Raw genomic sequence first — 23,420 nt, 5'->3', positions numbered from 1 at the left:
TACTCATGACCTGAAATTACTTGCAATTATCCATGCTCTTAAGTTATGGAGACATTATCTACTCGATAAGAAATTCTCACTTGGTAACCGACCATAAAAGTCTTAAATGGATCTTCACTCAACTAGATCTAAATATGAGGCAACGTCGATGGATCAAAGTCTTGCAAGAGTATGATTTTGAGATCAAATATAGACCAGGCAAATAGAATGCAATTGCAAATGCTTTAAGCTGTAAATCATTTCTCAATGCACTTATCTTAGAAGAATCTCTTAGAGCTAAAACACTAGCTAAAATGATATCAATGCCTAGCAATCCCATCATTGAGCTTGCCAAGGAGAAGGCAAATAATGATCCCAAATATCAATAAGTACTGAAGGAAATTCAAAATAAAGAACAAAATTCTAAGCTTAAGACAAAGTGTCTTAACTTCTCTGTTGACGAAGGACTTATCTACTTCAGGACAATATTATGTATTCCTTCAAGTCAAGAACTTAAGATGAAGATACTATGGGAAGCCCATGATTCCCCATTTTCAGGACAACTTGGCTATGCCAAAACTCTCAATGTAGTTAGGAAAAGCTATCATTGGGAGAATCTCAAAAGTGATGTACTTAAATATGTTAGCGAATGCTTGAGTTGCCAATGAATAAAAGCCGAACGAGTTAAGCTGCCATGAAAGCTACGACCACTTGATATTCCTCAAATGAAATGGGAATTCATTAGTATGGATTTTGTAGTTGGATTACCCTCAATTTAAGGAGGATACAACTCAATCTTGATAGTTGTGGACATGTTGACTAAGGTTATCCACCTTATTCCGATCAAAACCAGCTCTACAAAGCCTCAAATATTGCCAGGTTATTTGTCAAAGAAATCTTTAGACTTCATGGACTGCCAAAAAGAATTATTAGTGATCGTGATTCTCTATTCACTTTGCATTTTTGGAAGGGATTATTTGAAGCTCTTGATACACAAATTTGTTTAAGTATAGCTTATTACCCTCAAACTAATGGGCAGACAGAGTGTGTAAATCAGGTCATTGAAGACATACTTAGGACATATTGTTGCAAAGAACCTAGACGATGGATACAATATCTACCTTTGGTGGAATTTGATTACAATGCATCCTATCATCAAAGCATTCAAATAAACCCATTTTAAGCTCTATATGGACAAGAATGCCTAACTCCACTAAACTTCTCCAACCCTACCTCGAAGGTTGAAGCTTGTAAGAAGATGCTTGAAGAGATGGACGAACAAGTCAAAACCATCAAGCAAGTTATACAAGCTGCCAAGGATCGGTAGAAAGCCTATGCTGACCTAGGGAGAAAATAGCAAATCTTCCAAGAAGGGGACAAGGTTTTGATCCATGTAAAACCAAAGAGGAGTTCTTTATCCTTGGGAAAATTCAAGAAGCTAAGCCCAAGATACTGTGGACCTTACAAAGTCATAAAGGCTCTTGGACCTAATGCTTATAAGCTGCAACTTCCTGAACCCTAAAAGTTGATGATGTATTCCATGTTAGTCTCTTGAAGCCCTATGTACCTAATCATAATTATATTCTTGATGATCAACAAGTTATAATGCCGAGCCAAGGTTTACTTGAACTTCAACTTGATAGAATCTTTGATGTAAAAGAAAGAATCCTTAGGAATAGGACCCTTAGAGAATATCTCATCCAGTGTAAGGATTATTTTGAAGAGGATGCTACTTGAATCGACGAGGTATCCCTTATGAAAGAATACCCCTAGTTTCTCTCAGAATGAGGACATCTCGATTTCTCTAAGGATGGAAGAATGTAATGTCCCCACTACTTGGTTTATTTTAATGTGCATATACATTCCAAAGATAATTGATTTACGTTACACATTTTTAAAATAAAAACTAGCTCTAATTATGAAACTGACTCTCATTATGAATATAATTATTATTAATAATGAGGTATTATATGCCAGTTCATGTAAGAAAGACTTGGGAGGCCCTCCCAAGACTAGCTTATTAAAACTATGTTTGTAGTATAGAATAACAAAAAGAACTAGCGAGTGGATAGTCACTTGGTAGTTAAGTGCACTTGTGTGATGACACTGTCGGGATGGGTAACCTCCCAATAAGATTTTCCTACAATCTAGTGGAAGCTTCTCGCGCACAGCCAACAGTGCCAACGAAGCCTTCATAGCCCATTGTCAAGTATGCCAAGGCTAAGATGCCAAGGTCTATGCCTTGGTCGTAAGCCTTGGAGTGACAATTGCCCAATGATGCACCACATGGTGCTTGCCCATAGATTCATAAATTTTTATATTCGCGCTACAAAAATGGAGCTCCCTCTCTGACATCATCAATGATGTCATCAGAAGCTCTAAAAGAAAGTGTTCTCTCTTTATCATCGATGATGTCATCGAAAAACACTAAAGTAAGCGTCCTCTCTTTTACCCCTTGCAAAACTATAAATTGAGGGCTTGGGGATGACCAAGAAAGGAAACAACAGTAATCTTTACGAGACGAGATGCTAATCGAGAAGGAGGAGACTCTATTCTGCAAGACAAATAGATATTATTCCATTCAACCCAAGGAAGGGGATACACAGAAGGTCTCTCATCCTCTTCTACTCTAATCCGAGAAGAAAAGACACTGAAGAACTTTATTCTATTCTATCAATCCCGTTAGAAGTCATACCTCTACTCTCATCCCTATTCTGTCTACTAAAGAGAGAGAAGTATTGCTCTCCACGAGGCAAGAAGAACCATCCGCGAGGCCTATATCATTGAATCCCTCAATAACCATCATCATCATTAAGAGTCTTACACCCTTACCAACAATCGGTATTACTCACGTGTTCTTCTTCTTCTATGAATCATATTTCTGTCATGGCCCCGAGAAAAAGAATTCAAAAGCAAAAATCGTGAATGACCCTACTAATGTGGAGGCAACAATTGGAGTTGCGAGCATGAGAGTCACGGGTGCGCATAACAACCCTTTACAATCACGATACCACAGGTTTTTCAACAAAAAATTCTATCCAAATTTAATAGAAATAAGATAAGTCTCTTAAGAAATACAACAATCTTAGAGTATTCACTTGGTGAATTATTAGAACATCTTCTAGGCTAGAAACTATTAGGAAAACTACAATATTCTAGAACTCAAGAGAAATCATGAGGAATTTTTCAATATAGATTTATTAAGAACGAACCCTAAAGAAATTAGTCAACGATATAGTTTAATCTAGAAGCTTTGATAGAAGATTTTAAGATTGAAACAATCTCTAAGTTAAAGAAACCGACTTAAGGCCTTAAGGCCAAGAGACTTGGTTATAAGAATAAACCTTAAGCCGAGAAGTTAGAGACCCAAAAATCTAGATATCCTTAGTTAAATTCCAAGGGGAAGAGTTCATTATGTGAAATTCAAGTATGGATTGCTACTAGATTAATTATCACTTGAAAGTTGCATGATTGATTGAAGTCATAACTGCTTAAAGACATCAATCTTGTTTGTGATTTTCTAGATTAAATATTGATTTAATTAAGTATTGGAACAGATAAAAATTGAGGAGCCCTATACCTTCCCCAAGGATAGGTGCTGAATCCCCATACCAATAAGGGATGTTTTTTTTTGTCCATGGAAGCATGAACCGGCTCCGATGGCGAGAGGTCGCCCAACAGGGATCGCATTGAGTAGGAGGTGGTTAGGGTGCCAGAGGGGCTCTGGCTAGTAAATCCTTTTTTTACACACCTAGGAACTACTCGGTCCCCTGTATGGACTAAGTTCTACTTGGGATACCTATAAATGCTAGCTATAGGTGGATTTGATCTTGGTGACTTGCAAATGCACCGAATGAGGCAACCCATGAAATTGTAAATTTTCTCCTGTATGGATGGGAGAACACACATTATGGAACATAATCAATGAATTTGTTTTATTTTGATTGTATATCCATGAGTAAATTACGCAAACAAACAACTGTGCATAAAATGATTCTTTTTAATTAATGAAGTTGTTTTTATTGGTTTCACATAATGTGATATGTAATTAGATAACTGAGAACTTCCATAAACGAAAGCGGGTGGATGGATTCCCAACGAATCCAGTCCTACGATAGGGTGGTCTCGGTTAGCCAAGAGGTTTCCCCAAAAACAAACGCTAGGAAGAAACTCTAGGAATGGCCTATTCGCTGACTTACCTAGGGTTTGGTCTTAGAACCCGAACTATAAATTATCTTAGGGGAAAGGTACAACAGCTATGCCAGAGCACTGCAAGGGATTTCAAAAATCTTTAGTCTGCAATTGGAAAAAAGTGTTGTACTCCATGAACCAAGGGTAATGGCAGTCGCTCCTTTTGGACAAGAAGCCTCTCGAAGGACACCTTCGGATGTGAGCTAGTTGTTGATAGGTGACTTTTAGGTCAATTAGGAACCTTCAGGTTAGTCCTCCGTGGGTGACAGTAGGACACTTCCCCTGCGGGGTAGACCTAGGGTTATAGAGCCAGCTGGAAAAAATCTAATCATTCTGGTTAGAGTATGGATGGTGACGGCTAGAAGGTAAACTCGAGAGTCGACTACTAAAATATTACTCATCACGTAATAAAGACGTGTACGTTACACTTCTTCTCTTTCATGGTTTGGATTTTAATAACCATTTCATTATGAAATTGGCAACAAGTTTAAGGTGTATTATGCTATTATAGTTATTTTGATTGTGGATTATGATGGCTATGATCATCTTGATGATATTGGTGACCATGATCGTGATTGGTATACAAATGAGTGTGACCACAAGCATGATGATCTCAAAGTTGGTACACTATCAGTCTTGCATTAATATATTTTTTGAAGTTTTTGATTTGTTACTTGTTGTAGCCTTGATCAATCTTGATATCATGTCTCTTTTATTTATCATTGGATTGGTTTAAGGGAGTATTCCAAATAAGCTATTTGCTTCTTATGAGTATTTTACTATAATGTGGCCTATTGTTATACGAAGCAAAGGATATAGACAATCTAGGGCAAAGCACCAAATGCAAGAACTTGGGATAAGGTACACATGTTTTTTTGGCTTTACCTATTTGTACTTTTTATGTAAATTTGTGAGTTGAATATCAATATTTTAAATAAATTTTAAAATGTATAATTATAAGCACATATTATCTTAACAATTAGACCTTTTATTTCTAAATTTTTGTGAAATTTTTTATCTAATATATTATTTATTACATATCCAAGAATTGCTAAAATATTAAGGGTTTCTTGTATAATATATTATCTCATACAAAATATTAGAATCTTTTAATTATATTTCCTATTCCACTTTGTAGTTTTCGTATATTTTCCATTTTAATTGGTAAATTACATTTGATACATAAGTAATCTATACATCTAATACATGAATATTGTACAAAATTCTATCCCCAATTTGATGCATTGCATCAAGTTTCCTTTATAATTGACGATTTACAATGGTATTTCATATTGTACATCAAGTGATATTGTGATTCATGTGATTTTCATTCTCCACTTGGTGGAATGCATCAATAGTTGTCTGCAGTGCAAACTAGGGAAAAGTTAACTAATCCTCAATCAAAATTGCACCCTTGAAGTGGGAGGAGGGGTCTCCACTAGTAACATGCTGATTGAGGTAGGGCTTTTCCCAAACCATTCCTTCCCCTAGGATAAAGTGGGTAACATATATGATAAGCATCAAGAGAATAAGGGTCATCCATACGAGCATGGGTCTCCATACTAGCACCGAGGTCAAAAAGATTATTGTGATCCAATACATCCATTGTATCATAGAAGTGATTCATGGTGCCATCTTCAAGCACTGATTGTGGCACAAGATCCTCACTGATCCACATGGTAGCATGCACTAACTTGTCCATAAACTCATTTGGAATGACTGTGCCATGCAAATGAGGCTGCAATTCACTATTGCATTACCTGCATTGTGTGTAAGAAGAATCATGTTGCTCATAAGGATGCTCATGCTGCTCATAGTAATGATCAAGTGGCTGATGATATCGAGCACTTCATTGCTAATACTGATGTTGCTCCCCATATACATACTCATATACATTTGCATGATGCTGCTCGTATATATAAGACAGTCTAGATGGTTGCCCATGCATGTGACCAAAATGTAGCTCATAAGAATGTGCATAGTCATCAAATGCATGCTATTGCTCAAAATATGCACAATCATCATATGCATGCTGACCATAAGTAGGCAATGTTGTTGCCTTTGCTCATTAGACCCATACCACTGATCACAGTACTCATAATTTCCATGAGAATGACCATGTTGTTGCTCTCATAATCACACTAATCCATCCTTTTAAGCATAAGCATTAGAGCAACTTGAGTTGTAAGGAATACAAGTTTGTGATTGATTGCCTTGGCTTATGTGTTGGTGATTGAGATGGTTGAGATCACTTGGTCCATCTTAGACATGAATTGACTTTGTTGCTAAAGTAGTTAATTGTGGCTCTTCGCCCAAAGAGCTTCTTGTCACCATAGAGTGTCATTTAATGCATTGATTTGGGGATGCTAAGAGTGAGAAAATGAACTAGAACTAGGAGCCATGATTGAGTTTAGCTAGCGGTTGCTCACTATCCAATCGACTTCGTAGATGCTCATGAATACCTACATCAATCTTTGCATTATCTTGCTTCAAATTCATACCTTTGATTCATGAAATCCTATTGAATTAACCCCTCAAGTACTACATGGCAGCTTGCTACAATGTATGCAAATTCTAGCTGCAGCAAATGTTCTCAGTGCTATGGTACTATCAAGTAATTTTCTTATTGTAGACTCTGCAATTGCAATGGACCAAGGCAATGTGTCGACCCTTTTTCAATGCTCATGTGTAGGTTGTCATGTAGAAGGGGGCAATATCCTTCAGCTTTGAATGCATTACTATTTCCACCACTGTAATTTCCACTATTGATATTAGCATTAATGTCTACATTGCGATTGGTCTTTGCATCTTCCAAGCAATGAACTCTAGTGATCTCATCCCACAAATTGGGAACAACAGAAGCATTGTGTGTTTGAATGGTCATTCATCAAGCTAGCAACAATGGCAACATGTATCATCTACACTTTTAGGAAAAAAATGCCACCACAATGTAGAACGATTTTTCTTGAGTTGCACGAGTTGAGTTGTATTGTATTTCTTGCTCTGGTCTACCTTCTTGAAGACTTGTCTAATCTCAAAAGCAAGGTTTTTCTCTCTTTTTTATTTGATATTTTAGGCTCATACTATTTTGCTTGCCACCTCTTGCTCTTGATGCCTCCCCGTATGTTGTTGGATACCTATGCTCAGATGCACATCTAAAATTGAGGGAAAACACAATAGCATTACAAGTCTTGTCTAACCTCTTGCACATTGCATCCTATGTGGCACTATTGGCAAAGGAGTGGGCTAGAACCTATTACAAGAGATTGTGTAGAAAGCTAGGGTGTATCTTCCTATGTACACAACCATTAAAGCATATTCCTCTATGGTAGTAGACACCTCTTCTGTGATAATATTTGGGCACTCGCTTCTACTAAGGCCATGTCATGCTATTGGTATTATGAAGGAAGCTAATCTTTACTTTTGGCCTTGTACTCGAGCAATTGAGTTGTGATCCAACAATCCAAAATATATGAGACCGGGCAAACAACAACACTTCACCAAGATGAGAATGACCAAGTTTACCTCAAAGGAGGATCCAAGGGTGCTTTGGGGAATGGCAAATCCCTACTCGTCGTCAACAACCAATGTAAGGTGTTGGGAGATATTGGAAATGTAGTGGGAGCTACAAATGCTAGGAATTGTGTTGCCAAGGATGGACAAATAGAAGACCAGAATCAGCTGCTGCAAATCTGGAGCGAAATGATATTGCTACTGTTGATGATATTTTCAGAATCAACTACTTAGGAAGGGGTAGGATGCCGAGGCTTGGTGAGCAATGTGGCCCAAGGTCAATGTACTTTGGGCCTCATCTCAGCGATGAAAAAATCGTGCTCTTGCAGAGTTTGTAAGGTCACAAACAGTGAACAGTTTGTTGCTGAAGCCCAGAGAGCCAAAGCAAAGAAAGAGAAGAAGGCTCGATATAGAAGCAACACCTAGCTAAAGGCTTGAAGAAGCAAGTAAAACTCCACAAAGTGCAGAAATCTTTGAAAGAAAGCAAGTTTAAGGTGTCTTGAGGGACATGGGAGAGACAGGGAAGGGGTAGAACCAATATTTCACCATGGAAGCTTCAACCAAGCTTGAGAAGAAAAGGAAGAAGAATACCTCTTTTACAAAAAGTAACAATAACCAAAGGCCTCTCTAACTCTTGTATCACTCTCTTTGACATATTTACCTTTATGATGGCCTAAGAATGAAAAACTACATGCTAAATTTGGCAATTTGTCTCTATATATATCCAAAGCTTCTATGCAAACTCCAAGAAAGCTGTCATCTCTAGTACTCCTTGACTCCTGTGGACTTTCAATGATGTACATGTCCTGATGTACTTGTATACCTGAGTAACTAGGGTTTTAGAACTGAAAAGAAACTAAAATTAAAGGGAGGAGAGAGAGAAGAAGGATCAAAGATTGGTGCTCTAATGCCAACTTTAATGAAGGAGACCTAAGAGAGAGAAGGAGAGAAGGGAGAGACTACAAAGAGGAGAGAGAAAGAGGAAGAATATGAGAGAAGAAGAGAGAGAAAGACTAGTGGAAAAGAGAGAGAAAGGGAAGGCAAGCCATGAAAGCTAGAAGGAAGGGTAAAAAGCTTGATTATTACTTAATTGATGCCCTAATTAGGTCTCTCAACACCTTAAATACCCCTTCAATATAACTAGGTATTTCCATGCTAACCTGTGTTCTACCCATCTATCCCCACTCTTTTACACACACACACACACACAGAGTTAATATAACCCCCACTCACCCTTCAAAAAAGAGCCCTCTTTATTACTTGAATACCAAACTTATTCTCCTTATGCCACGTAGGCTTGGGAGACTTTTGGTTGGTTCAGGATCCTTAAGGCAAAGCCCTAAAGAATATATGGAATAGACAAGCAAATAGTTAACCACTCTAAAGGTGAACTCACATCAAAGATAAGAAAAGAGCTACGATTTTCAAGTATATATGGGATTTAATAAAATATAAAACACCATCATTACCACTAGTACTACAAAACAACACCAAGATGTTGTACATATTAATGCACAATGCTTATAATAAAGTCACAACCATGCCCTTCTAGCATATATGCATTGCTTTTTTCAAGAGGTTGAGTAAGCCAAAATATTGGCCAATCTTCTATCATATATTTTTTTGTCATATCTGGTCCACACGATTATTTTAAAATTTTTGGTTGCTACCAAATATAATGAGGAGTTTACTAGTGTTGCGCACGCATTTCATGCACACCAAATGCTAGGTTGATTTGTGGCAACTTCACTACCACAAAGCGGCAATCAAAGTTACCATGCTACCGCACATGAACTTTGCTCGACAATCTTTCTCTCTCCTCTTTTTCCCCTTTGTTTCTAATTTTTTTCTCTCTCTCCCTCTTTCTCTCTCTACCTTCTATTTTAGTTTATTTTCTCCTCTCCTAGTTCTCTCTCTCTCTCTCCCCTTTTCTTATCCGCCCTCTCTCCTCTCTTTTTCTTCTCTCTCCCTCTCCTCTTTTTTTCTTTTTTTCTTCTTCTTCTCTCTCTTTTCATTATCTCTTTATTTTTTTCTTTTCTCTCTCACTCTCTTTTAAATTTTATATTTCCTCTCTCTATTCATATTCTCTCTTCTTGTTCTCTGTCTCTCTCCTTTTTTCTCTCCACGCTTTTCTTCTTCTTCTCTCTCTCTCTCTCCCCTCTCTCCTCTCTTTTCCTTCTCTCTCTCTCCTTTATTTTTCTTCTCTTTCTCTTTTAAATTCTATTTTTTCTCTCTATAATCCTCTCTCCATGTTCCTTCTCTCTCTCTCTCTCTCTAGCTCAATCTCTCTTAAAATATGTAAATTTTATATTTTTCCTATCTATAATTCTCTCTCTTTTTCTTCTTCTTCTTCTTCTCTCTATCTCCTTTTATTCTCTCTCCCCTCCCCCTTTTCTTCTCCTCTTTTTCCTTTTTTTCTTCTCTCCCTCTCTCTCTTTTAAATTTTATCTTCACTCACTCACACTCTCTCTCTCTCTCACTTTCCTTCTCTCTCCCCACTCTCTCCTCTCTTTTCCTTCTCTCTTCCTCTCCTCTTTTTTCCTTTTTTTCTCATTCTCTCTCTCTCTCTCTCTCTCTCTCTCTCTCTCTTTCAATTATTTTCTTCTCTCTCTTTCTCTTTTAAGTTTTTTTTCTCTCACTCTCTCTATTTTTCTATTTCCTCTCTTTCTCTTTCTCTTCCCCTACTCTCTCTCTCTCTCTCTCTCTTTCAATTTTTATCTTCTCTCTTTCTCTTTTAAGTTTTTTTTTCTCTCTCTCTCTCTCTCTCTATTTTTCTATTTCCTCTCTTTCTCTTTCTCTTCCCCTATTCTCTCTCTCTCTCTCTCTCTCTCTCTCTCTCTCTCTCTCTCAAATTATATATTTCCTCTCAGTCTCCCCTCTCTCTCCCTCTCCTCTTTTTTCCTTTTTTTCTTCTCTCTTCACTCTCTCTTTAAATTCTTTTCTTTTCTTTCTTTCTTTTAAATTTTTTATTTTCTCTCCCTATAATTCTCTCTCTATGTTCAAACTCTCTCTCTCCTTTTCTTCTCTTCCCACTTTTCTTCTCTCTGTCTCTCTGTCTCTCTTCTCCCCCTCTCCTTTCTTTTTCTTCTCTCTCTCTCTCCTCATTTTTTATTTTTTTCACTCTCTCTTAAATTTTATATTTTCTCTCTATGTTCCCCCCCTCTCTCTCTCTCTCTCCTCATTTTTCTTTTCCTCTCTCTTTCTCTTTCAAGTTTTTTTCTCTTGCTCTCTTTCCTTTCTTCTGCTTTCTCTCCCCTATTCTCTCTCTCTCTCTCTCTCTCTCTCTCTCTCTCTCTTTCTCTTTTTCTCTCTCTTAAATTATATATTTTCTTTTTGTCTCTTTTTCTCTCTAAGTCAAAAACTATATAAATAATGTTTAATTTAAAAAAACTATTCTATTTCCTCTTTCTCCCTCTTTTTCTCTCTCCTTCTCTCTTTCTCTTATTTTCTTCTCTCTCTCTCTCTCTCCTCTCTTTTCATTTTTTAATTCTTATTATACTCTCTCTCTATAATTTTATATTTCCTCTCTTTATAATTCTCTCTCTATGTTCATATTATATCTTCTTCTCTCTCTCTCTCTCTCTCTCTCTCTCTCTCTCCTTTTCTTCTCTCCCCTCTTTTCCTCTCTCTCTCTCTCTTAAATTTTATCTTTCCTCTCTCTATAATTCTCTCTCATGTTCCTCCTCACTCCTCTTATTTATTTTCCTCTCTCTATCTCTCTCTCTCTCTCTCTCTCTCTCTCTCTCTCTCTCTCTCTCTTCGTGTGTATCTTTCTCAGTTTTTAATTCTCTCTCTCCCTCTCTCCTTGTTTTTCTTTTTCTCTCTCTTTCTTTTTCAAGTTTTTTTCTCTCGTTGTCTTTTCTCTTTCCTCTCTTTCGATTTATCTCCCCCTATTTCCCCTCTCTATCTCTAAGTCAAAAACTATGTCAAAGATTTAATTTAAGAAAACTATTCTCTTTCCTCTTTTCCTCCTCCTCCTCCTCCTCCTCCTACTCCTCTCTCTCTCTCTCTCTCTCTCTCTCTCTCTCTCTCTCTCTCTCTCTCTCTCTCTCTCTCTCTCTGTCTTCTATCTCCCTCTCAAAATGTTTGAAAAATTGTCCAAAAATTTTTAATTTTAAAAAAGATTTTAAAAATATTTAATTAAAAGGAAAGTTTAAATTAAAAAGTTGTATCTAATTGAGAGAGAGACTTTTGTTTTAAAAAGAAGTTTGATTTAATTAAAGGAGAGAGAAGAGAGAGAGAGAGAGAGAGAGAGAGAGAGAGAGAGCCTAGGCCCTACAGATGAGAAAGAGGGGGGGAGGAATTTAATTAAAAAGGGGAGGGGAAAGAGAAAGGGAGAGATTACACGTGAGAGAGAGAGGGAGGGGGTTTTAATTTTATAGAGGGAGAGAGAGAGAGAGAGGGCAAGGAAGGGCCATCGGTTCTCTCTCTCTCTCTCTCTCTCTCTCTCTCTCTCTCTCTCTCTCTCTCTCTCTCTCTCTCTCTCTCTCTCTCTCTCTCTCTCTCTCTCTCTCTCTCTCTCTCTCATCAACGGGCAGGCGATGGCTCACGTTGGGGCCAAATTTGGCAAGTGGTGGCAACACGTAGGGTGAAGGAAACCCAAGTGCACTTGTGGCATGGCTCGCAATGTATAATGCTTGTCATGTTGCATGGGACATGGTGGTGGATGTGGTGCTTGTCCACATGCTTTCTCTATTTGTTGATATTTGAGTTGTTATAAGTATTTAATATTTTTTTAAAGTCAATATATCATGGCTATTCTATTTTTTTAAATCTAATGATGACAATGATTTTGTGATGGCATCCATTGGCATTGTTGATTGTCATATTGAGGTCCGGTTTGTTGTGGGGGTGGACTTTGTCGCTTGGCTAGGTTGGAACAACTATTCAAAATACTTTGAGATAGAGAAACATTTAATTTGTTGTGTATGATTTTGGGATGAACATGTGTTTTGGGATAAAATATAGTTTGAAGTTTTGCAATGGTATCAACACGTTGTTAACATAGTTTGGAGTTTGTGAATTGTTAGGACAAGTTTCTATTATAATGCATGCCAAGTTCATGCATGTAGATGAATATTCTGTTAGCTTTTTAATAACGATTAAAATGGTAGATAGGGATGCATGTAGGTAGAAATTGTATATACAAACACCGATGGAGAGAGAGAGAGAGAGAGAGAGAGAGAGAGAGAGAGAGAGGATCCTATCCTTTTAGGGTTTATGGCCACCTCTCTCTCAATCTCACCCTATTTTGGTTTCTCTTTTTTTCACACATCTAGATAGAAATGGTTTATACAAACATGTGGAGAGAGAGAGAGAGAGAGAGAGAGAGAGAGAGAGAGAGAGAGAGAGAGAGAGAGAGAGAGAGAGAGAGAGAGAGAGAGAGAGAGAGGATCCTATCCTTTTAGGGTTTATGGCCACCTCTCTCTCAATCTCACCCTATTTTGGTTTCTCTTTTTTTCACACATCTAGATAGAAATGGTTTATACAAACATGTGGAGAAGGGGGGAGGACCATATCCTCTTAAGGTTTAGAGTCATCTCTCTTTATCTCTCACATTGTGTGTGAGAAAATAAGATAAGCACATTTGAACTTAAACTCTCACATGAATCAATCAAGATAAGAAAATTTAAACTTAGCCATTGTGTGTAAAGAGAGTGGGTGTGAGTGTGTGTATTCATGGATGTCTCTTTGCACACAAGAATAAGAATGCATGTGTATTTAGTACTCTCGCACTATGTAGGTAAGAATACAAGTGTAGATAAGGATGCACTCAAACTTGGCCATTGTCTTTCTCTATCTCTTTTTCTATCTAGCAATTTTACTCTGCCTCTCATACACACACACACATAGACACTCATTCATAGAGCAAGAGAAGGGATCCTTTTCTCTAACCCTAATACTAATATGAAAATATAAGGTTCCTAAGATACATCTATTGTTTAGTTCAATGTGGAGAGAGTTTAGTACATCTAATACTTTAAGATAGTAATTATTTAACTTTAGTGATAGTTTAGTATTCTCTTTCTCTAAGGGCATTTCAATCCACCACACACACACACACGTGCATAGACACACACACATGACCTTATTCTCTTAGGGTTTTGAGTTCTCTCTCTCTCTCTCTCTCTCTCTCTAACCTACTCTTTGAGAAAATGTGTAGATAGGGTAGAGTAACACATTGTTATGTGTGAGACATCAATAACCATATGCCCTCTTTGATTCTTTCACCACATAATTCTCTATATGTTCTTTCTATAAAGTGATGAAGTTTTATTTGCTACGTGTCGAGTGTGTGTGAGTGCATGTGTGAGGCATGTGTTCATGGATGTCTCTTTGTACATAAGAATAGAAATGCATGTATATTTAGTACTCTTGCACCGTAAAAGAAACCCTAAGTCTTCACTTCTTTGCAATAATCCAACCACCCCTCTTTCTTTCTCCTTTTCTATCTTGCCCTAATCTTAGAATGAGAATGCGAGGTTTCTATATTATATCTATTGTTTATTTTCAAGATGGAAAGAGTTTGGTACATTTATGTTAAATAATATGATAGCTTGAGATTTTTTTACAACTTTAGTGATATTTTAATATTCTCCTTCTCTTTCTTTTTCTTGAGCCATTTTAGCCTACCCGCCATGCTCACACACACATCCCATGCGGGTCCCATGCACACACACACACACACACACACACACACACACACACACACACACCCCCATACATAGACACTCATACACGTGACCTTATTCTCTTGGGGTTCCAAGTTTTCTCTCTCTCTCTCTCTCTCTCTCTCACTTGCACTTTGAGAATATGTGTACACATCATAAAGTAGGGCAACACATTGCTATGTGTGAGATGTGAATGACCCTATTCCCTCTATGTTTCTTGATCACTTGCTTCTCAATATATTCTTTCTGTAAAAGTGAGAAAGTTTTCTCTTCTTCTATCTACCCATTTTAGCATGTATCTCATAACACATAAACACACGTGGAGAAAAATGGAGGATCTTATTCTCTTCAAGTCTTCAACCCCCTTCAAAATCGTATATTTGCTCTTTTGGAGAGAGGGAGAGAACCATAAACTCTGTTTACCCTCCACAAGACAAGTTTTCTCTTTTAATATAGAAGTTCATTTTCTAATTGAGTGAGGTGAAACCAATATTAGAAATGGTAAAAGTGATGAAGTCTTCTCTTTTTCTATCTATCCATTTTAGCATGTACCTTATAATATATACACACACATGGAGAAAGATGGAGGATCCTATTATCTTGGGGTCTTTAGCCCCCCTTCAAAATTGTTTTTTTGCTTGATTGGAGAGAGGGAGAGAACCCTAGGCTCTACTTGCCCTTGTGACTCAAGCATGAACCCTATCTTCTTTACCCTATTTAGCCTCAGCACCACAAGTTGTCCCTTTTAGTGTAGAAGTTCATATTCTAATTGACTCATGTGAAAACTATATTCCAAATGGTATATTTGCTCTCATAGATAGAGGGAGAGAAGTGTAGCCTCTAGTTGCCCCCATAACCTATAACTTTAATCCTAGGCTCTTGCATCAAGAACCCTTATAATTGTAACTGTATGCCTTGTTCTCTTTGGCTCTTTGAGATGCAAAAAGACAAAAGTATGAGACGAGTGCCCACCAACCACATTGCTACCCCTTTGAGAGTTGTTGGCGTTGTTAGTATAGCCATTTGGTAACAATTTAAGAGGATATTAAGGCAACTATTTTCAAGTGGTTTATTGGGCCCTACTTATTTCTCTCTTTGTCTCTCACACATCACACTTTGAGAATATATGTAGATAGGGTATGATAGAGCAACACATTGCTATATGTGTGACCACTTACTCTGACAATACACATACACATGCATGCATAAAGAGAAAGAGAGAGGATGCCATTCTCTTAAGGTTTAGAGTCCCCCTCCCAAATGGGATATTTAACATAGAGATGAAGAGAATCTTAGGCTCTACTTTCCTCCTTAACCTAAATATGGCCCTGTCTTTCTTATCCTATAATTTAAACCTTGCACTCTTACACCATAAAACCCTATAATTAGTAGGCTCCTTTTAATTTGAATTTTAAATCTAGATTTACTACTATTATCTTAGCCTAATAAAATCTTATGGCTACTTTGCACCCTTCATGTCACATAATGTAGAATTTTCCTGACAGCCTTTTGAAGACTACCTACTAAGGTCTATCCCAAACTTTGACATAGATTTTTCACTTACTTCTTTTCTACATTCCTTATGTAAGTGAGGGAGTTTTCTATTTCAATGTAAGAACTTATATATGAATGGAGTGGGGCAAATCTAGTATGGAAAATGCTATGGTAGACATTCCATAAGTAGTACTTTCCACTCCTCCTACCAACTTAAAATCAAGAGAGGCACTGATGCCAAGCTTTGTTTATCACTTGCCAAATTGGTGTGAACTGGATGGGTATGAAATGCATTTTTTTGCCTCCCTATTCATGTTCCTATCATAATTTACTATGCATGTTTAAGTAGAACAATTGCTACGATTTTATGCCAATCCAAATGTAGCCTCCAAGAAAGTGAATGTGTGAAACATTAAAGATTCAATAGCAAGGAGACAATAAATCTTTCATACAAAACATACAAGAATGATAAGAATTGGAAGGAAAGTTGATCCAACTCCAACTTTTGCATATTTCAAATCCTTGGAAAGCAAGATGAATGAGTTGTTTGAGATACAGACAAGTTTGTGTGCACAAATCGATGGTGCCCTTGGGATGTTTTCAATTGAATTGAACGAACAAGCCAAAGATTTGCATGAAGTTGTACAGGAAGCAAAGCACACACAAAATGTACTTCAACAAGTCTCAATGGATCTAAGGGCTGAAGTAAAGAATCTTTTAGGAGTGGTTTATGAGACAAATAGATTGACCAATGTACTAGTAAATGATACGTGGATTGTATTTTGGGGACATGGAGATAACCAACAACTTGTGATTTGCAACAAGGGTTGTCGATTGCGATTTTTGCAAATGCAAGATTAAGTTTTTCTGCCTACAAGGGGAAGTGCACTCATTAGAAATGAGTGTTAGCAAGTTTCATGCTTTGTTATATATATTTTGGATAAAGGTGATGGTTGATTCCATATGATATAGCAAATAAAACTTCGATTAAACTAATTTGATGTGCTATCCTTATCTCTTTTGATGTAACAAGCAAACTCCTTTGGTGTGCTATCTTATCTCCTTTGATGTAACAAGCAACATCTTTGATTTGCCAATAAGCACTTTTGATGTTTTATCCTTGGTCTTGTAATCTTCTTTTGTAGTGGCTTTCTAGAACATTTTCTTTGGGCAAATGTACATATACGCATGCACACACATACATGTGTATGCATACACATTGCAAATGTAGGTAGATAGGTAAAGGGATAGTAGCACATTACACATGTATGAGGCATGCACGATGCCACATGAAACAAGGAAGATAAGGAGAAATCAAGTTAAGCAACGTAAGAAACCCTGACCCTTTCCTTTTGCATAATGATGCAATTCCACTTTGTTGAGGATTAAACTTGGCGCCCTAATGCTATCCAGCACAACATTTTACTATAATAAAATTGCAAATCTATAATACTTTTAATAGTTACATGTTTGTTCTAATAATGATTTTATGAGAAAAGTTATCTTTTTTTAGAGAGAGAGAGAGAGAGAGAGAGAGAGAGAGAGAGAGAGAGAGAGAGAGAGAGAGAGAGAGAGAGAGAGAGAGAGAGAGAGAGAGAGAGAGAGAGAGAGAGAGAGAGAGAGAGAGAGAGTGAGTGAGTGTGTGTGTGTGTGTGACCTATCCTCTTAGGATATACAATCACTACGTAGTTAGGCTCACATTGCCTTAGCCATAGTATGTCAAAGTTACACAGTTAGCCTTGCATTGCCTTAGCCATATCATCTTGTAGTATTGCTGCACTGCTTCTACCAAATGATCATATAGCCCACTCCAAATCTAAAAATACCCTTGCAATTGGATAACCATTCTACCTACAATATACATGTTTAGAGTAATCTTATGGAATTATTGAAAGAAACCAGCCTTATTTTGTGGGGTGAAGCTCCCATGATGCATCAATATACCTTTGAAGTGCTTTAAAAGACTTTGAATGACATAATGCATAGTGATACGCCATTTGACAACAAGGTTGTTTTGCTTGGTAGAGATTTTAGGCAAATCTTACATGTTATACCAAAGGTTAGCCCCCTGAGGACATTATGGATGTGACTCTTTGTTGTTCCAAATTGTGGCAGTACATCAAAGCTTTGAAACTAACATAAAACATGTGGATGATAGTGGATGGGCATCAATTTATCAAATGGTTGCAAGCCATTGGAGATGGAAAATGTTTGTTAAATAACAATGGTATGCTACAAAATCTAGTGGGAATGGTATTGGATGGGGGGTCAATGTAGGATTTGGTAACATGAATCTATCAAGATGCACATAGCATAACTGATCACATGTCCTTCTTCAATGAGCGTACCATTCTTGCATGCCTAAATAGTGAGGTAGAAATGTTAAATAATCATGCGTTGCACTTGATGCCAAGAGAGGTTGGATAATTTTATAGTGTTGATTCTATTGCAAAGACTAATGTGAACTTGTTCCTATATAAGCTATGGAATAGCTTAAATCTCTTGAGTTTGGTGGAGGTATTCCTCCTCACATCTTGCTATACTAAAGATAAATGCTCCAATGATGTTGCTTAGAAATTTGAATCCTACTAAAGATTTATGTAATGGTACCAGACTTATATGTAAGGCATTTTACAAAAAGGTCATTGAGGCTAAGATAATGACACAAACCAATGTTAGAGATAGAGTATTGATCCCAATAATAATCTTTATCCCAATTGCATTACAACTTTAATTCTCTACAAAATTATGCAATCTCTTATCTATTTAGCATTTGCAACGACAATTACTAAATCTCAAGGGCAGACATTATCATATTTGGGGTTATATCTAAAGTCCCTAGTCTTTACTCATGGGCAACTTCATGTTGCATACTCTCAAGTAAAATCACCACATGGATTGAAGGTCTTGCTTATTGAAAAAGAAGATATGGTAAATACCACCACCAACATTGTATATAAGGAAGTTCTACGAAGAGTATTGTAACCTCGAATTTCCTTTTCAACAATTTGTTAATATATTTTGTACAACTGTAAAGTTGTTCATTGCCTACTTCAGGACTTTAGTACTTATCTTCTTAAGAACATATTCATATATAATTTCCATTTGTGCTTCAGTGAACTTAGTTTTATTTTCTAATGTTATTCATCATTAGTTTAGTTATTGAGAAAGTTAGTCCATGATGACATTTTTTGTGAATTTCTTACTATGTTTCTTTTAGCTTTTTCTTCAGATGGCTACCGCTGTTTTCAAGTATTATTGTGCTTTTGAATACAAATATTTTTTGCAAGAGATGTTGCATCCTTTAGCTTCGAATGATATCATTCGTAAAAGCCTAGCACAGGCAATAGATGTCCAATGATCACTTTACTGATATGGGCACTTCTTTGTTTACAAAGTTTTGCTGCTGTAGGTATCACTTTACTAGTATGGGCACTCCTTTCTTTATAGAGAAGGTGGGGGACCATAACATGTTTGCTCTCTTCAAACCTTCCCTCTCATGGTGTTTTAAATATCGTTACATCCGATCTATGCTTGAAAAGTTTCCTTGCATGTAAGGTTTATTGTTGCATGTGAGGCTTGTAACCTTGTGAGGCTTATTGTTGACATGTAGGCAAGTGCTGAGTCACGAGAGCACTATTGTAATTGACGTTTACTTTTAGATACTTCTTTCACCTTCGCCAAACTTCAAAGGTTAAGAAGGCAAGTCGGTCGAAAACGTATATATTTTCAACGTTTTGGAAAATATATAATTTATAAAAACAAAGAGTCGGTTGAAAATGGGTCGGGACTCGGGAGTGCCACGAGTGGTTTCCCGCTCGGAAATTCAAACAGTTGTTTTGAAAAAGCGGGGGGGGGGGGGGGGGGGGGGTGCCAGGTCATCGATCTAGACCGTGAACGGTCGAGATGCGACAAGATCGAGAACAGAGGCGTGGCGAGCCTACATAAACGCCACCACATCTGCCCATGATCCCATTCGTCATCGGAATTCATCCAGTCTAAATATCTACCTGTGATAAGCAAGTAATCTCTTCGTCGGTGATATCCGTAGGCTCTGCAGCAATGGCCGCCGGGAGAGGTAAGGCATCAGGCAAGAAGGCTGTCTCGCGAAGCGCAAAGGCAGGGTTGCAATTCCCAGTGGGAAGGATCGCTCGGTTTCTCAAGTCTGGCAAGTACGCGGAGAGGGTAGGGGCGGGTGCCCCGGTGTATCTTGCGGCGGTGCTGGAGTATCTAGCGGCTGAGGTTTGTCTACCTCTCTTTCTCTCTTCTTGTTGTCTCTGCGTCGTTCTTTCTGTTTCTTCTATGCGTGCCTGGTCTTCCTCTCTCTTCCTCCCTCGCCCTATGTTCTCTGTGTTTCTGTCTGGTGTAATTAGGGTTAGGGTTTTGCGGTGTTGTCTTTGGTCCCAGGTTCTGGAGCTCGCCGGTAATGCCTCCCGCGACAATAAGAAGACGCGCATCGTGCCCCGCCACATCCAGCTCGCCGTCCGCAACGACGAGGAGCTCAGCAAATTGCTAGGCCACGTTACCATCGCCAACGGCGGCGTGTTGCCCAACATCCACTCCGTCTTACTCCCTAACAAGAAGAGTGCTGCTTCCAAGGACTCTGCTTCTGCTGAGGTTTAAATTTGTGCTGCCCCCGCCTTATGGCTCTCTGGTGTTTGTAAACACCACCCTCTTCGAGAATCCCATACTCTCTCTGCCATGCCAGCTCGAGCGGTCTGTTGCTTAAGTGCTCCCGGGGGGGATAGGTTCTTCCGCCTGTAGCTTGCTGGCTGTAGATTTGTCATCTCTGTGTCTTCTGTGAGCGCGGTTGAATGTTAAGATGCGTCTGCAGTTGGAATTATGCGTATTTGGTTAGGTGCGTCACGATTTGGCAGTGTACTTGGCGAAGGCGCACTAGATAACGTATATACCTTATGATCTAGCGTGCATTAGCATACTTGAAGGCGAGCATACACATTGCTATATATTTTAAAAATGGGTTGATTTGTGAGCAATACTTAGTGTACTTTGTTAAGCCTTGGGAAGTATGTTGCATACTGCCAATTGAGCGTAGATTGTGGGGGGCCCTTGCTAGATATAGTTGTTGTTGGACAGTATGAGCCCGTCCATTGCATCCATTGATACGTCGTTGTTGTTCACAATGAATGCAATGTCATTTGAAAAAAGTGTAGTTGAAATAGTGGGCTTGTCTTGAAGAATGTTTTTAACCCCCTCTTGAATACTTTTATTAATCTTGTGTGGTAGGGAATATATAAGTAGAAGATAGAGTAGAGGAGCTAGATGTCCCCTTGTTTGATAGATGCCCTCAATGTTAATTGGTTGGATATGACAATTTATACTTAAGGGGATAGTTAGTATTTCAATAAAGAAAAGGGTTAAACATTAGAACCTTGAACCTTGAATTACCATGATAAATGACTTAGTTGATCATATCAATAGCTTCACACAAGATTGAGCACTTGTGATCCATGAGAAACTTGTTTGATTGGAATATTATGAATTGACCTTAGATTGCCTTAGATATGAAGTGTTCTACTTAGATGGCAAAAGATGTTTGTGTATATCTTATAGGAGTATTGTGTCATGTGGCATGTTTTGATATGATTTATAATTTGGATTGCTTTGGTTGAGCATTGATACTATAGTTGCATGGTCTCTATATGCAAATTGTGTAACTCTTGGGGATTTTTGAGATATCATTTGCATGTTTATCTCCATAATTGTCTCTTTAGTGAGAAGCTTTTCTAGTAATAAAGCATCTTTTATTGAGATTTAAATCAAGACACCATTTAGAAACTTCCTTTAGGGAAAAGCTTTAATAGTAACAAAGCTTTTTCTATCAAGACTTAAATCAAGACACCATCTAGAAACTTCCTTTAGTGAAATGTTTTTCTAGTAATAAAGCTTCTTCTATTGAGATTTAAATTAAGACACCATCCAGAAACTTCCTTGAATTAATGCTTGTAGGCAAAATTGTTGGGGGGTTTTGATCCAATGGTAAAAGCTAAATGGCTTTCAAAGGCATTTGCAATTAATTGTTTAATAGTAACCAAGGTGCTAATTTTGCCTCTAATGTTGTCTCTAATGTTGGTATATATTTTGTTTGTTTGCACTTCAAGGTATTGAAGAATTTGTTGGGAATGTTTCTTAAGACCTAACATTTTTAAATTAATACTTTGGCAACTTGAATTAATATTGTCTCTTTTTGCTTTGATAAGGCCTTTTGAGTTGGGAAGCCTTTGTAGAGCTTTGTTAGCATACATGGCAACTTTAATAGTCCTTTTACATGCAACCATCCTTATACCATCTTCTTTAGTGTATGAGGTGAGGGCTTTATGACATTCTTTCACTTGAAGTTGAGAGTAGTTGATAGATCTTTGGAATTACCACAAGCTCTTGAGTAACCTTCAAGAAAGAATAACCCTTGAGAAAACAAAGATTGGGATATGGTTTGACATTGTTATCTCATGGTTTGACATTGTTATTTCATGTAAAGTAGTATTTGGAAATTTACCCACAATCCATACTTTCTCATGTGTGAATAAGAAGCATGGATTGACCATACTTGTAAAAATTCTATCCTTGGCTCCATAATGGTTATAATAACAAAGTTATCCTTGGTTCTCTTAGCCACTTGTCTTCATAGTGGCTACAACAATGTTATCTTTGGCTCTCCAACTAAGAGATGTAAGGTCATGTCCAACAAGCATATGGTGCTACTTTTAAGTTAGCAAACAATATATAAGTCAAGCATACTTGAAGATTTGAGAGTTGCATGCATCTTTAGCAAGTTTTAGTCATGCAAGCTAGTCTCATGTGGTTTGTGTTAATGATACCAAAGCTTCCTTGCTTATGCAAGTTAAAAGTGAGTTATTGCACATTTCAAGAGAATTGAGCTTGGGTGATATCCTATCCCCCTTGAAAATAATAAGAATCAAGTCCTTGCTCATTTTAAGAGAGAATTGATCTTGGGTGATATCTTATCCCTTTCAAAATGTAAGAATTGTGTCCTTGCTCAATTCAAGAGAAAAAATTGAACTTTGATGATATCTTATCCTTGCCAAGACAATCCATTTGGAACATCCAAGAGTTTATGATCATTGATGGAAGCATATTAATTCTTATCTACCATAGGAATCTTGGAGGCTTTTTTTAGTGAAATCTTACTAGTTTGTTTGGTCATACCTTACTTTTAAGAGAAAACTGAACCTGGGTGACATTTTACCTCTCCAAAAACAATAGAAGTTGAGTCCTTGCACATTGCAGGAGAAAAAATGAACTTTGGGAGACATCATATTCCTCCCAAAACAATGCATTTTAGACATTCAAGACTTCATGATTATTTATGGGAGTAACAATTCTTATCCACCACAGGAATCGAGTAAGCTTCTTAAGTGAAACCTTCTTGTTTGGTCTTGTCTCCATGATTTATGCCATTTGGGGTTTGGGTTCTCCTTGTTTGTTCTATGGTGGAAAGGAAGGATTAGAGGATAAGTAGATGAGAAGACATTAATTCTTATCCACCACAGGAATCGAGTAAGCTTCTTAAGTGAAACCTTCTTGTTTGGT

At 37.6% G+C, this 23,420-nt stretch overlaps 1 protein-coding gene across 1 annotated transcript; it reads left to right on the top strand.

The window, feature by feature from the left end:
- Nucleotides 1-19,817: 19,817 nt before the first annotated feature.
- On the top strand, nucleotides 19,818-20,689 carry LOC148037259 (putative histone H2A.3). The gene is made up of 2 exons (XM_087676187.1): nucleotides 19,818-20,090; nucleotides 20,256-20,689. Exons 1-2 carry the CDS (start codon nucleotides 19,911-19,913, stop codon nucleotides 20,469-20,471), a joined length of 396 nt encoding a protein of 131 aa, XP_087532313.1. The 5' UTR covers nucleotides 19,818-19,910; the 3' UTR covers nucleotides 20,472-20,689.
- The last annotated feature ends 2,731 nt before the right edge of the window (nucleotides 20,690-23,420 follow it).

This window comes from Lygodium microphyllum, chromosome 4, assembly GCF_053477565.2.
Source record: "Lygodium microphyllum isolate KBCC chromosome 4, Lygodium_microphyllum_v1.1.10, whole genome shotgun sequence".
Lineage (NCBI taxonomy): Eukaryota > Viridiplantae > Streptophyta > Polypodiopsida > Schizaeales > Lygodiaceae > Lygodium > Lygodium microphyllum.
The sequence above is the reverse complement of the archived record's forward strand: the minus strand, read 5'-3'. Positions and strand labels throughout refer to the sequence as shown.